The sequence below is a fragment of the Lathyrus oleraceus genome, chromosome 1 (assembly GCF_024323335.1).
Source record: "Lathyrus oleraceus cultivar Zhongwan6 chromosome 1, CAAS_Psat_ZW6_1.0, whole genome shotgun sequence".
Taxonomy (NCBI): domain Eukaryota; kingdom Viridiplantae; phylum Streptophyta; class Magnoliopsida; order Fabales; family Fabaceae; genus Lathyrus; species Lathyrus oleraceus.
In genome coordinates, this window is record NC_066579.1 from 459,252,189 (window position 1) to 459,269,580 (window position 17,392).

At 35.3% G+C, this 17,392-nt stretch overlaps 1 protein-coding gene across 1 annotated transcript; it reads right to left on the bottom strand.

The window, feature by feature from the left end:
* Positions 1-6,576: 6,576 nt before the first annotated feature.
* Positions 6,577-10,557, bottom strand: LOC127085244 (COP9 signalosome complex subunit 8). Its single transcript, XM_051025787.1, has 5 exons — positions 10,324-10,557; positions 10,033-10,228; positions 9,567-9,748; positions 8,159-8,266; positions 6,577-6,975 (listed from the first exon to the last, which is right to left on the bottom strand). Exons 2-5 carry the CDS (start codon positions 10,194-10,196, stop codon positions 6,836-6,838), a joined length of 594 nt encoding a protein of 197 aa, XP_050881744.1. The 5' UTR covers positions 10,197-10,228; positions 10,324-10,557; the 3' UTR covers positions 6,577-6,835.
* Positions 10,558-17,392: the final 6,835 nt, after the last annotated feature.

Genomic DNA, 17,392 nt, shown 5'->3' on the forward strand with positions numbered 1-17,392 from the left:
TCCTGACGTCCTCCTAGTGATGGCATCTATAAGCCCATCCCAGACATTTATTGCAAATACAACATATACAAATTCTATCAGATATAGCCTAGCGTACGGTTCATTCTGATTCAGCTCAACATATGACTCTTTCAACTCAGATGCGATCTAACGTACGATCCATTCCGACCTTCAACAACTCCAATACGGTCTAGCATACGACCCATTTGGACCTTCAAGGCCTCAAATGCTACCTAGCGTACGATACATTCTGAAGTGTAGTCTGGCGTATGACTACCCCCTTCGTCATCAGGTACAGCCTAACGGACGGCTCAGTCTACAACTCGGATACGATCTAGCATACGATCCATTCTAATCCTTCACCCCCGGTAACGATACAGCCTAACGGACGGCTCGTTCTGCAACTCAGATACGATCTAGCGTACGATCCATTCTGATCCTTTATCCCCAGCAGTGTATGACTCATTCGGATTCTTATCTCATTTTGATTCGGCACAACATATTACTCCCCCAACAAGTCCGATACGGTCTAGCGTACGACCCATTCGGATCTTCATTCCTCAGATACTACCTAGCGTACGGTACATCCCGAGGTGTAGTCTAGCGTACGACTACTTTTCGTCAGATACAGCCTAACAGACGGCCCATTCTGCAACTCAGACACGATCTAGCGTATGATCCATTCTGATCTGTTATCCCCAGCGGCGTATGACCCATTCTAACTCCCCAGTGAAGTCGACGGCCTAATGAATGACTCACTATACGGTCTGGCGTATGACCCAGTGACACCCATGACTTCAGATATCTTCTAACGTACGACGCACTCTGAAGCTCTCATCATCAAACTTCCTAGATGGCATCTTTAAGCCCATCTCCATCAAGACTAACTAATTGACAAGTGCAAATTTTTGGGGCGTTCTAAGTGTTCAATAATCTTCCACCTCCAGACCACGAATGGCGTACATACCATTCTGACTCTCTCGGTTCAAGAATATTGAACAGGGGCAGCTGTCATACCCCAAAATTTGCCCATTAATATTTTAAGACATTTTTCAAGGCACTCCGACTCATTTTTATGACACTGATCTTAAAGGAACAAAGGCCCAGCTCACGAATGGCCCAATCCAGAAAATGGCCCAAACTGGCCTGCTCGCTAGGCGAGCAAATCCTTCGCCTAGTGAACGTTCGCTACACGCTCGCCTAGCGAACGTTCGCTACACGCTCGCCTAGCGAAGCTGGCAGATAACAGAAAATTCTGGGCTTCATTCTGAGCCCATTAGGTCACCACGATCACTATAAATACTGGCACTTCAGCCACGAAAATGGACAGACCAAGACGGACAGAGAAGGACGAATAGAAACCCTGGCATAGAAACCCTGCTAATCCAGAGAATTCAGAAGGAGGAAACCCTGAAGGCAGCTCATCCGCACCGGAGCTACCGCCGCCCAACTCAATCCGGTATCCAGAGTGATCAGTCCTTTTCAACATCGCAATTGCAAACAGGTTTGCGCATCACCACTGTTTTATGCTTTCAATCGGTATTCTTTACATGCATAATGCATTATGATTAAAGTTTTAATGTGTAATTTGATTTCACATGTGAGTCTAAGTATGCCTGAATATCCTGAATGTTTGTCCATGCTATTCATGCAACTATATGCCATAAAGTTCAAGGTTCCGGAGATAGTGCTGTTGTCAAATTCAAAACCCGTAGACGCTCGCTAGCACATCGCTAAGCGAGCCCGTAGCGAGTCCTCGCTAAGCCTTCGCTAGGCGAGGCAGGGGCGAACGTACCAGTAGCTATTTTTGTGTTTTGCCTTATGTTTGTCTTATTATAATCATGCATTATTTGGCCTTATGACTGTTGTGTTCATTTTGTAGTGCAATTTTCAATTGCACTTTATCTCGGTATTCTCACCCGTGTGTTTGAATTGTGTAAAGCTTGCATATTCCCGAAGAAACGGCCGACTAGGTATTCCACTTTATTTGTGGGATACCCTCATGGAGATGTATTCCGAATTGCTTAATTAACTTTAATGTAGAGATGCATCCTAATGGACTAATTAATATGAATGTGCATCCTAATTGCCTAATTAATTTTAATGTGGAGGTTCATCCTAATTGATTGTAATACGGAAATTCATCTTAAAATATTGCCTTTGAATATGTGATCTTGGACCTCTCTTTGTTGCCTTCGGTATTATGGTATAACGGTCATGTCCCGCGAATGTGGGGATACCCTTAGCAAAGACCCTCCGGTTAAATCATCATGTCCCTACAAAATAAATCATAGTCCCTCCGATGTTGCTTTCTTCGAATATACGATTTTGTCCCTCGATGACCCTTCGGTGTAGCCTACGGTTAAATGATGATAGTCCCTTTGAATGCTAAGGTATCCTTACAACTATTGCCTTCAATGACTAATCAACGACCCTACGATGACCCTTTTACATCCAAAGGATAAAACTACTTACTTCTCAATAGTAAGGACAGTTTTACCCTCATAAGGATAGGAAATGCCCATAACGACCTTAGGAAGGTATAACTCTCAATTACTGGATCATAACCTAAAACATTTTCCACCCCTCACACTTTGCAAGTCCTAGAAAATCACCACTTGGTATACATTCATACTAGAATCATTACCAAGGTATATTTTTCTAAACTGTTTTTCAAAATCAAACGAGATAAATACTTTGTATACATTCATACGAGAATCATTACAAAGTTAAACTCTCTTTTCGAAACATTTTTAAACAATTCACCAACACTTTTCAGATAAAAATATAAGTGATCCAGCAATTAAGAGCCCATGGATAACCATGGATACAAAGGGTGCTAATACCTTCCCTTTGTATAATGTACCTCCCGAACCCAAAATCTATTGAGGTCTTTCCTGTTCTTTTCCACCTTTCCTTATTGGATAAAAGAAAAGTCGGTGGCGACTCTTGCTATCCGCGACATTGCGATAAAAAGCAAAACACCCCAAGTCAGTTCACCGTATGACAGGACCCTTATGGGATCCGACCCGAAAATTACAAAAACTGACCCAAACTAACTATTTTAATTAAGTCTGGAACTTCAACGAAATATTTGACCCTCCTTCACTCCGGATCTACTTTTGACTTCAACATGAAACTTGTATCCCTTTCTTAGCTTTCCAACACATATTAGAACGCGTTAATCTGACTCATATAGCTCAAGTTATGATCTGCATAGTGACAAGGTATCAAATAACTGTTTATGCTGAAAATAAAATACGAAAATAAAATAAAGTCAAAAATAAATTTAAATATAAAAACACACTAAAATAGTAAAAATAATAGAATAAACTATAGAGTTTCCTAAGTACAATAGTAGAAGAAGGTGCATCGAAATGCACTAATCACACACCGATCATAAGATTCACCATTGTGGAGATCTATCATATTGATCGTGTTAAATTGCAGTTCGGTATGCTTCAACACATCCCAGATCCCCCAACAAACCTCGGAGAATGGCATCTACGAAAAGTTAACGACCAATGGAACTTTAACCCTTGGCAAAGCTTCGTTGGATCTGAGTGTTAGAAAATGGAAGCACCAACAAGACCATGTCATAACTGACGTTGTGTTGCCAACTGAAGAAAAACCAACTCGTAATTATATGGCTTGGTACAGATCGGTTGGATTTGAGTTCCTCGCCGAGGATGTGCACCTATACGACCCACGCCAGGTAACTTACACACAAGAAGGTTCAACATCTAACTCCCAACAACATTGTTAGACCGGTTACTCATAATCCCATATCCATCAAAAATTCCAATCCACAAACACACAAACATACGATCCTAATATGCCAAACGCCCAACCACAATACCAAGAGCATACCTCGTACCACCACCAACAAGTATATCATCATCAAGACACCCAACATCGTTATGCACCCAACACATCACCCTACCATAGTCGCCTTAGCCAAAACACTAAGTGGTCATTTAGCACCAAATGCTCATCCTCCTACTAGCCAAGAAGCCCAAACATCACAAAACCAAAACATGCAACAACCATATGGCTACCAAACACTACAACAATCATTTCAACTTTTCCTCGATGCATCATTCACACCAATTTCGCCCTTCAATCGTCTTGGTCGCCCTCCAATAACTCAAACACAACCCAACTACTCTAGCATGAGTCACGAACTCAGCTATGGCGGTAGCGCTTCATTGCATACACAGGACTACACGGATTTATATGAATATCTTAGGCAATCTCCTGCAGATGGTGGTGATGTTCCTGGGTCCTGAGATACTCAAACACCTGAGGTGAATCATCAACGTGGGTTAGAACCATGCGTTCGGGTAGCTAGGGAATGTGGGACCGGAGGTCTGTTAGGTCATCCCGGTCAATGACATTAGTCTTTTGGTTAACGTATGTAATATTAATATTAATATCAATTGGTCCAATTTCGACCTTTATCTAAAGTGTACATTAATTTTCAAAAAAAATTATAAAACACACATAGGTGTCAGACCAATTGGCGCCTCCTTTATAACTTAACACACAGACGTCAATCCAACTGGTGCCACCTCTCTAAGTTAAAGAGTATGCGCCAATTCATCTGACGCCACCTCTTCAAAGTGGGGTACTTTGGGAAATAATCTAAAAAGTTGATTATTTTGGGAAATTGCTTGAAAAATTAGATTATTTGGGTCAAAAATTCCGACGATTATTATTTGTCTACTTTTTATTATTACTTATTTACTTTGATATTTATTTTAAGGATTTCCTTCCTTTTAATATCTCTCTTGCCATAAAATAAAATATAAATTTAATTTAAAATATACAATAATAATTACTTTATAAATTATTATTATTATTATTATTATTATTATTATTATTATTTTAATTGTGTAAAGCTCTTCACAAAAGTCTGTGTGGAAAGAAAGTTCTTCCCCTTAAAAGAAAAACAGAAAAATAGTCAAAATCAGAATTCATAAACTAATAGTTATTTATAATAATAAATATTACTATTAATTTAGTCTTCTTTATTAGATATTTATAGAAAAAAATGTAAAAATCAGAATCAGAATCCTTATCAATTAAGGACTTGTTAAGACAACTTGGCGAAGTATTTTTTAGAACCAGACACGTTAACGTGTGGTTCAAATACAGAAAGCATGATCGAGACATAAATAGAAAAAAAATAACTACAATTATAATAATTAACATAAAGCAAATTTACCAAATAGAGAAAAAGCAGTATATGAGAAATTGGGAAGAACCTGTCCTAAGAAATATATAAAATGAGAAGGACAAAACAGAAAAGAAAAATAAAACCAAAAAAAAACATCGTACCCAAACAAAAACCTTATAATATATAACCTGCGACCCTTGTTTTGGTTCTCACATTATAATCTCTGTCCCTTTCAATGGCATACGAGAACAAGAATACCCAGGAAGACAAGTTTGGTTCTTTTTCTGAAATGGAGATTGATATAGCGAAACAGTTAATTCAACTTAGCAATAGCAATGGAGAGACTCAATCTGGTACAACCTGCTTGGATGAAAATCGCCATAGCCATAGCTATAGCAGCAATAGTGTGACTTTGCAATGGAAGCTGGAAGAGTGTAAAGGTGGTGATGTTATTTCACCATCATCACCTGGTGATTCTGTTGAGGATGTGTTGGCAGAGATAGAAGAAGATGAAGGACTAAGGAGGAAGAAAAAGAGGATTCGATATGTTGAAGAATTGTATAGAGTTACAGATCCTATAGTTGTTGTAGCTTCTTTTGATAAGAATTAGGTGACATTGATAACTGACTTGTGTTAGAAGCTAACTTTAGATAGGTTATTACAAATTACAATACAGGTTTCATGCTAATATAATATTATAGTCTTTTGATACTTTGAAATAGATAGGCTGAAACATCATATTTAATTCTGAACAATGCTTTTGGTTATGCATAATTTATATTGGTAAATGAATTTTGTTGTTGATTCTTCAAGTTGAGAGATAGAGACAACCAATTAGATTAGGTTGTTGTTGAATAGTGGAGTGAAGAATTTTGTTTTTATTATTTTTCTTCAAATTGTAGATAGTTCCATACCAAGATTTCATTGCATTCTATGTACTAAGACAATTTTTAAGCAATCCAAATACAACTTGCTTATATAATGACTGCAAGGCCTGCTTGGGATGATAATTGAGGTGCAAGTAATTCACACCAACGCCATGGACACATGCTAATCACAAGTTTGCAGTTTAATTAATGTTTGGTAATGCTATAGTACTCTTTGTGAGGCCAAGTTTGACAAATCATAGTACTGTTTATCAGACACATCTATGTTCTAAGAATCACTATAGCAAAAGTTTGACAAATCATATCAGACACATCTATGTTCTAAGAATCACTAATACCGGCACCTCTGAATAAATGCATATATGGTGTCTAACATGTGTCATTATCCAATATCGACACATGCAATTACAATCAATTTATTTGTTTTTTAAAATTATAATAATTGTCGACGCGTATCGCATATGTGCTTCATAACTAAGAACTATTTGGAACATGTTAAATGCAATGATGTGCAGTAATAATTCATCAATTTTCATTTCCAGTTGCATTTTTTTTTTAACTATTTCACTGCCAAGTTCAATAACTGCAGAGCAAGTGCAATGCAAAATTAACCTAACAAGTGCTCAAGTAACAACTCAAGAAATATTCTGCCTGGTTTTCCAAAACTATCAACAGGATATATGAACTATCATACACTTTTAAGAAGATAGACCATGTGATTGATCAATAAGGATGAGTAAATCTAATTCCTTCGCAAGGTTAAATAGCTTCAATGCTCAAGATGAAAGACATATTCTGTCAACTGTTGCAATTTACGAGGATCTAGCTTCTGCTCTGTCACAACAGGTTGCTTCTTCACAGTTAGCATCCCAGAAGAAGAGTCCACAGTCCAACCTTGCTGCAGTACATCTACAATCATAAAATCAAAAAATTTAATAATTATGATATCATAGGAAGGGAGGACATGGTTGATAGAATGTAATCCTTGATGAATTTTTCAAAAGAGGGCAGAGGTTGCAGTTTTTCAGAATGCTTAATGTAACTTGTAAGAAATTTTCATCTTCTCCTATAACTAGCCAGATCCACCGGTGTTGTCAATTGTAGATGCAGAAAATAGTTGATTGATAAAATTTCGCTGCACTACAGCATTATAGTGCCACTACAGCTGCAAGCCTGCAACTCAACAACACTTGTACTAAATTTGTATCATGGAACAATAGTGTTTTGTCAAAATGCCGCTATGTTATGACGCTTTAGCACCGCAATTTGACAGCACAGATTCACCATCAAGAGTCAATCCTCATGTAAGTTTGGGCTTAAAGTGTAACTTTTATAAGTTTCCTGATTTCTCAATCCAAGCACAAAGTGTAATCAATATCCTATTTCTATTGTTTCTAGTAGAGAGAAGTTAAACAGTTAATATTTGACAGTGCAGGGAAGTTGTAATCTTTCATTCATTTTGGTGAGCTACTCTACAGTCTACATAGGTAAATTGTTTTATATAAACCATTTAAGAGGTAAAAGATTGTGTTGAGAAGCTACAATAATAAAGATCCAGATGCCACTAACAAACAGGACTATCAGCTATATCTACTTAGCTATCCTTGATTACATTGATTACATCACATGGTGCATAATGAACCTTAAAAAATTCTCTTATCAGTCTTCACATTTTATCATATCTTTTTAATGAGCTAATTAATCTACAGTATACATAGGAAAAGATCAAGGAGAGCTATGGAAAAGATTAAGGAGAGCTGGAATCTACTTTGACTAAACACATTGTGTATCAGAGTCCACCCTTTACGGTCAATATCCAAGTGCAAGATTCAAAGGAGTATTTTCATTTCAAGGGTCCCCAAGAAAGGATAGCGTCCCAGTTTTAAAAACTTCGTCTACTCAAGCGGAAATAGCGGAAATAATGTTTGCCTCCAAATGTTGACTCCCATCAAAGTATAAAAAAACGCTGATTGCTTGTTGATGTTTTTTAATTTAAATTTTTTGATCATGTCTGCAATGTTTATAATCCAAGAGGTGCTAAAACAAATAGATATGCATTGTTTAATTAAAAAAGGAATCTGAAATTACTTACAACTTGTAGCATCATCTTTACTCATTCCCAGAAATAAAGCAGCATCTTCAATACTTATTGTAGAATAAGCAGATACAAGCAGCTGAAAAACCTCCTTTGTGTAAAGTTCTGGAAACAACATATTGGTATTAACATTTGCACTGTACTAATCAACTTCGGAAAGAAAAAAAAACATATGGATGCAAAAGACTCATGCAGTCAAGCTGCTTATAAAATGAATCCAAAACAATTGAAGAAGTGGTACATTACTAGTGTACTAAATTTTTTATGTCCATCGCACCTTTATCAACAGTACATGTTGGCCTCAGAAGCTACTTTATTTATCAACTTCTTGTTTTGTTATATGTAAAGAGGAAGATAACAGTCAAAAATAGGTGACTAATCACGATTCTTTCCAGGTTCAAACTATATAACACTTTATTTTTCCATCAACTTTTTGTGAATTGTTTCTATCCATAACATACTACGGCAATCATGTAACTATCTTGAAAACCAAATATACAGTAGTGCTGCTAGGGAAAACAACCAATAATACTTTTTAGCCAATGGTCGCCATCCATAGCATAATACGTAAACCTATGTTGTTAATCTCGGATAATGTTGGGTAGAACCAACCCCCTAAAATGCTATAGCGGTATAGCGGTAGCCATTGTTGCAAAGACTAAAGAACCAGTGTACAAAGCAAACATAAATACTTAAAAATAGACTAATGCACAAAATTAAAGAGATCATCATACTTAATAGCAAAAAAACCTAAAGTATAGAGTAATATAAAATTTAAGCAGACAAGAATAATAAAACGGAACTGAACTAAATGATTCTTTGTGAGCAAAAACATAACATTACTCTTCAAAAGGTTCAGATTGAAATTTATACCTTTAAAAAGAGACAACAGTTAAAAAAATTCAGGAATTTATCCCAAAAATTTTAATAGCGGACACAATATGGATTTGGGGATGCAATTAGCGGCATCTATAGCCGATATTGCTGACAGCGGCTCGCAGACGAATAACATCACACCGAACCCTACCACCGCTTCACTATTACGCTATAGCGTACTATCTTAAACACTATATACAGTAGTGCAAACAGCCGATAAAATACTATAGATTTAATCAATAATCAATACATCCATGCTTTCTGATCCTCCCACACAGAAATGTCTGACTTAGTTTTAGTATAAAATATATAGTCTACTGTCAATATTAACAATATATAATGTTTCGATAAAAGCAATGGCAACATTTAGATACCAGAAGTCTGTGGTAACAGCTTATACAGTTAGATTTTTATGAAGATATTTAAAATGAACAGAACCCTGCCTTAAAAATAGGGAAGATCCAAGAGTGCCTTTCTAAAGAACATTCACAACCCTGCTGAAAAAGACAACAAACCTTTAAATGCTTACCTGAGAAAGCAGAAACAAAGCCCTGGAGTTCTTGACTCCACTCATAACCACGGATCGCCTCATGCACTCCACCATAGTTCCGTAACCAAAGCTGTTGACCGATTTTCCACACAGCAGTGACTTCAGGTTTGCTTTCTTTGATTGAGGAAGGTATAGTTTTCCATAGAAAACGAGCACTGTTGCTGCAATATCACAACAGAAAACATGAAAACATAAAATCAAAAAAGAAAATGAAAGACTCAACACATAACCAACCCCATCCCTTCCAAAACATTGTTCCTATTTGGATAAGCAGCTTAATTAATTAAGCACTTGTAACATAAGCACTTCTCACATATGTACAACTATTTCTATAACATAAACATACAATATCATCTACCTCTTGATTATAATTTATAGCTACATAATGAATAATAATATAGGAATTAGTGGAAAATTAAGAGAAATAGTGAAAATAGATTAGTACATGTCATGAACATAAAAGTGAGAGAGAAGATGAATGGCGTAGGGCCAGTCATGGTGAAAAGCAACACCGTCTGCTGCAACCTGAAGCATGAGATTGTCACAGATATCGGCAACTTTGTCGTACGATTTCATTTCCAGTGCCGCCGTCACCGCCGACAAATCCATTACGCTTGACTAACTAGTTTCAGATCAAATCCCTATTCGTATAAATAATCAAATCAGAAAGAGGAAGAAAAACCCTAGAAAATTAAACGGTAAACAGAGGTTAAAGAACAAACTTCGACATTCATACCTTGATTCGATTTGTTGAGTTGCTATGATATGAGAGATGAAATTAACAAGGTAAAAAAGCACTTCAAGGTTCTCCAATTCTAAATAACAAGTTCTGTGTGTTTTCTTTGTTTTTCTCAATCCTAACGCGCCGTTTTGTTATCTATGGGTGGGTGTGGAAAATAAAAGCCCAATTTCGCCGGATAGGAAGCCCAATGGCATCAATTTAGGAAAGAAACAAAAATTCACACTTGCGATGTGCCCACCTCTTGAAAATCTAAAAATATTTTTAGAGAATTTTGAAAATGTATCTTCGAACACACTTTAAAACTCATCATTTTTCGTAAATCAAACAGTCATCCTATTTTTATCAAAAATTATTCTAAAGATGTATCTACGAATATTTCGGAGGTAAATTCGAAGATATATCTCTGAAATCTTCTCTATATGTTTCTTGGACACAAATATTGTTCTAAGTTTGTATTTTTTTTAATCAAATGTCATTTTGATTTGAATAACATTGTCATTATTTGATTCAAACATTAATAAACACGGATATCATAGAACAAGGTAATGCGTTAATTAAAAAAAACATTTAATCATGTTACAAACATTGTTCTCAAAGTATGAAAAAAAAATACTAAAACATCCCAAAATACAAATAAAAGCATAACCTACGCGCGCATGCCTAACCCTAAGCCCCTGACCGCTCCTCTTTTGCCAGTAACCTAAGACATTTTGTGGCTCGGTAAGAATGGAACGTGCTAAGGCAATTGCATCATCGCCATCTCTCTCAAATAGTCCTGACTTTATGCCCTCTTACGTAATCCGCATAATATTTTGACAGACCAGCAACACGCCAATGGCATGGTCATCTCTGGCCTGCTCATTCTTTAGGATCTCCTCGTGACTAGACATATGTGGATGTCCAGGAGCGTCTGATGTCATGACAGGGTGTAACACACTATACAACCAAGTCATGTAACCATCCACATAAGACCACTGACTTATGACTCACATACTCGGATACTCCTATGGTACCAGATGACTCTCGTAATCCGCTAGTATGTCAAGAAAATATTTGTGGATGATGTTGTTAGAAGCAGATGCGAAAGGGGATCTCAGAATGATTTGCACACTCAAAATTGACGTATGCATGGCTTTGGCAGATACCTGCACATCAGATTCGTCCCACATGTCAGCCATATGAAGTAAAATGAAATGGGGTCGAAAGAAACAGTGTCCGATGAGTTTTGTATGGTGTCCAATTGATATCATCGTCTTGAGTCCGATCAATATACACACGAAAAGGTCGCACAACATCATTCCCTCTGTGTAGGAAATATAGGCAACCACGTAGTCAATCCTTAGTATACTCTAGCACATGATCAAATTTGTGTATACAGTGAGAGTGGGATAGGATTCATCGTTGAAAATGAATAAGAAAAAAGTATTAGTAACAATTGTATAAAAAAATGGTTTTAATATTAACAATGGCTATGGAAATTACCGTCAGTAGGGTGTACGAGTATGTCATTTGTTTTGTTGTCCAAAGAGAATCTTCGCTCAGCTTGGAGTACAGGTATACCAAATAGGTGAACCTCCAGTTTCACTCATAAATGGCCGACAAGTCAATGAAATACTTAAGGTATTCCACATCGATGTAGGTTACACTTTTGTTCACAAAAATGTATGCGCCAACCAAGAATATGAGGAAACACCTCAAATCACACTCCTTATGGTAGGTAACTTATATATCATCATCGTCGGTATTCTCGACCAACTCTAAGTTATTTTGATATAACATATGCAAGTAAGAAAATTTGACATGTGCACATGTGGTGCTCTCACATTGCATCAAGACATCCATCGGGTCAGCTCCAAAATAAATTATCATCATCTCCTAGGCCTTATCACGCTTGATCCTATAACGATCAAGTAATCTCCCATTGATGGGAAAGTGTTAAAGGCAAGCAACATCATCCAGGGTGATCGTCATCTCGCCAATTGGGGAAGTGGAAAGATGATGTTTCCTTATGCCATGTCTCAGCAAAACCCCCCATACATACCATGACTAATGGTCTTGTACATAGAGCAACACGGGCCTACAAGACCGGAGTACTGGAGGACACTTTAGAATCAATAATCCTTAGGCTAATAAAGCTTCAGAATATTTCTGATGTGGTTAACAAACTTTAAGCAATCACACTTCTGTTAAAAAAACAAAATATCAGTCATAGGAAAGTGTTTAAAACATATAAATAATAATCGTTAACAAAAATACCCCTTCAGCCTAGACATGCTCAACATCATCATCTCTAAAGTATATCAGTAAGGAGGTGTTAGAGGGCCCTCCTGGAAAAGGGTCTACAAGTGGAGGAACATCATCATGTGCAACAGCAAGAGCTTTCTCCCGGTTTACGTGATCAAGGGAGATGTGCCCCTGGGATGAGGACCTCTATGACAAACGGCTCCTAGAAGTCGATGCTTCCCCCCTCATGAGGCCTATAGACGATTTCCTGCCTAACTTTGGCCTGCTCATTCTTAAGCCTGGCCCCTTCACCATGGAACAAACGCGTGCTGGGTTTCATGGTCGATTCTCAGCCAGTCATTGTTGTTTGCAGCCATTTTTCCTAAAACAATACGAGAAAAAGATATCATTTAGCATCCAGGACAATTTCAGATATGCATCTGAAAACCAGTAAACCACCAATTCGGATATGCATCTCTCAATTAATTTTTGGAAAAGTGGAAAGGTGCATTCGGAGATGGATCTTTGAAAACTGGAGGCATTTTTTAGTTTTCGCCAAAGCTTTGGGAGAATTAATTGACTATTTTTATTTAGCTAAAGATTTGGTTCGCCTATTTTTTCTAACTCGTGAAATTGGTCCCCTTATTTTCTTTTTAAACTGTTTTGGTCTCTATCCCCAATTTTTTTTGTTCAAAAACAATGAGTTGTCACTTTTTTTAATACGTGGCATTAATTTGATGACCTGACATGAGACAAATGAATTTCTCATTCATTAATGAAAATTTTAATTTATTAATTAAAATCAAAAGTAATAAAATTAAAAATAGAAAAAATGTTAAAAAAAAATTTAAAACAATCCAAATGTTTCTTCTCACATACAATCACATCCTTCACTCATCAGGTCACATGACACAGAACTTTCTGAAAACGAACCCAGAAAACAAACTTATAAGAGTGGAGCGTTAAGACAAAAATGAAACTAAAGAACACGAAATCGCTGCAAGGTATTATATCAATTCGATTCGTTTTCTGAGATTGATGAACATCTGAAATTAAAACCCTAACTTCAAACAAGAGGTGGAATGTCGTTCTCTCATGGTGCACCTTCATCTTGGACAAAGGAAGATCCCAATTTTTTTTCATGTTATGTTGATTTTTCTGACTCTCAAGTGAGTAATTGTTTGATGTTATTTATTCTGAATTGATTTTGTAGTTGTTAGTTGGTGTTGTATATTAAGAATAATGATTGTGATAGTTTGCATTTTCATTTTGGTGTTGTATAGGCCAGCTAAGAAAAACGTAGTTAAACTTATAACTAATCATGGAGGTACTTTACTTCACTATCCTTGTAAGTTATATGTAGATAGAAAGGTAGACGAAATGAATTGGAAATGGTACTCTTATCCTTGCAAACTAATTGAACTGTTATGAACTAGTATTAATGACTTAAGCTTTTACAGCTATGAACTGTGTGAAACAAGCAAGTATGGTACTAACTAGTATTAGTGACAAGCTAATATGGTAGTAACTAATTGAACTGCTATGAACTAGTATTAGTGACAAACTGATATGAACTTGTACTTCTATGAACTGATATTGTTGCTATAAACTAGTATTAATGTTGTATTATATGAAATTGAATTGATATGAACTTGTACTGCTATGAATTGATATTTACTTAAACCGATATGAATGTGTATGAACTTAAATGGTAAATGTGTTGAAACTGTGATAATTGTTAACTGGTGTGAATTGTGTATGAACAGGAAAACAAGCTTGGTGGCAACATATTTGTATATATTTCTACCATCAAATGGTCCAAGACTTTGGCCAAGAGCTCAAAGGGGAACCAATTAATCCATTGGCCATGAGAAGAACTCCTAGTAGACCCAAAAAGAAAAGAAACAAAGCTAATGATAAACTCACTTCAAGAAATATGTTGCCTAGGAATTTAACAACCGTAAAGTGTAAAATCTATGGGAATTTTTGGCACAATTCAAGAGCATGCAAAGGAAAGACATTGGCAGATCAACAATTTTCCAAAGGAAGTAACAAGACAAGGAAGCAAAAGAGAGCATCAACCAAAGAAGCACCTACTATTTTGACACAAGGATCACAAGCGCCACAAACACAAGATACAACTAGATTGGACATGTAGTAAATTGTTCTTTGTGTGTAATCCTTTTGAGTAATGTTGTGAATAATTTTAGTTAAGATTTAAATGTGTAGTGGATCAAATCCTTTTGGCCAATATTTTGAATACATTTGGTTAAGATTTAAATATGCAGTGGATCAAATCCTTTTGGAAAATATTGTGAATACATTTGGTTAATGTTTAAATATGGTTTATATATCAAACTTTGATCATATTATACGTTATATCATCTATTATACATCAAATTACATTACAAACTTTGATCACAATGTCAGTATACAAAATTTGATCACAATATTCATACATCATATCACACACGCAATATCATTGCAAAATTTCATTAATTTAACATTGTTTTACAATACAATTTTCATTCTATTAACAATATCACAACATCATTGTACAAACTTGTAGGACAGTTGACATTACAAACTTTCATTCTAATCATAACATTACATTCTTCAGCCATAATTTTTGCGATCAACAAGAAAATTAGAACTCAAGACAAAACTAAGAGAATAAATAAAAACTTGATTTTCTTTTTTATATTGTCATTTTTCTTCTTCACCAAAATATCATTCTTCTTAAAATCATTAACTTTCTTCAATAGTGAATTAATAACCTCATTTGAACTTTATATCATTTGCTCATCAAACCAGTAAAAAAATGCACATCTTTTCCTTCCTTGTAACTGATTAACACAAACAACAAAGAATAATTTTCCATTGACCAGTAATTGAGAAGATGAGAAGATGTATACCAAAAGTAAAAAAAAATTGCAATACCTTGTATAACCCACAACCATAGAACCCGCGACCTAGATTCTGTGACGCCCAGGAAGTGACAAATGGCGAGTCCAACACATAATAATATTGCATCCTTCTTCTCCTAAAATGAGAGAGGTTGCCTGAGATGTTAAATGATTTAGATGCCATAAAACGAGTTAGGAAGAAGATGTAATGGCGAAATCAAATTACAAAGTAGAATACTTAATGGTGAAATCTAATTAAGAACAAGAAGTTGTAGTGGAAGCTGAAAATGGAAAAGAGAACCCTAAACACGATTATAAAGAAGATGATGCTCAGTTTTCCTTTAAATAATCCAACTTTTTATAATATAAATATCATTAAACAATTACTTTTAATTATAAAAGTGACTTGGAAACAAAATAGGGAGACTAATATTGTGAGTTGAGAAAAATAGGGGGATAAGACTATAGTTTAGCCTTTTCATTCTTATTTTTCAAAAGAATAATAATATTTTACTTTTACACATACTTAAAAACTATCTAGTCGAATTTGTAGTGTTCAATAAAGTTAACAAGTTAAAGTATCTTATAAATATGAAACATATAAAGAATATATTTAATTTAGGTTTAATTATATTTTTTATCTCCCTATTTTTTTTTATCCCTCCATTTTAAATTATAATTATTTTTTAGAAAGTTAAAAATTTTAATTATTTAAAATTAGAAGATATTTTTTTTAAGACACGAGGGATTCAAACCTTTGACCTTGGGATAATGGTTGATATTCTTACCACTCAACCATCTAGTTGATACATATTGGTTTCATAAATATGTAACATTTCAATACTGTTACCTCATATTTTTGACACAGGTCATAAACATGAGGATTCAAGATCAAATTTGGCTATGATAGGGATTTAAGGTTTACCCATAGTCGAATGGTCATTTTCGACCAGAAGATCACAGTCATTTTGATAAGCATGTCTTATCGAAGGAGGTTGGGAAAGTTGGCCGAGATGTCCATTAAAGATCCTAATCGAGTTAAAAGACTTAATAAAATTTGAGGAGTTTTTCTAGCTGACGTAACTATGATGTTTTTATCAAAGAGAGTAGGGATAAGATCATACAGTTATTCAAGAACACGTGAAGACCTGTCAAGGATGAAAGATGCATGAGGACGAAGACGTGTCAAGTTTTGTTGAGTCGATTGTTATATACAGTTATATTATGACTAATATATAAGTAGTGTTTGTTGGTAGTTTTATGGGCCTGCAATTTTACGCATTACACGCTCAAAATATCCAATTATGAACGTGAGAAACGAGTTTTCAATGTATGTATTTACGTTCTATTTATAAAGTTAATTTTTTCCTTTAACTTTTCCTTTTTACCCAGTCACTTTACTGCATTATTTTTTCATTCAATGTTCTTGGTGTTCATTGTCAAAATCTTTCAAAACATACAATTTTTACACAAATTTGTCCCAGAATATTTTCAAGTTTAATTCCTTAAAAAAAATCAAACTTGTCTTTGTTTACTAAATTTCACGGTAAAAAAATACATGTTATTGTTCCAAAAAACTTATTTCTTCCTCTCCCCACCTTCTTTATTGGTTGTATTCTTTCATTGTTATAAGTTGTTGGAACAATAACTTATTTGGACACATCTGAGGTGATATTGAAATAAAAGAAAATAAAACTTAGTTGGTTTGCATATCCAAGGTTAAGGTATTATATGCTTTCATAATAGGGTTATGCGCCTGCTGTTAAATAGAGAGTGTGTAACTGTTTAATCAAAAGCACAAAAATGAGCAACCAAAAAACTTTTTATGTTTTTCTAATCTGATAGGCTCTAAAAGAGAACACTATCAAATATAAGAAAATCTTAATATTCTAAAGCTAACAAGAAAATAAAAATCTAGCTAATAAAATTAAACT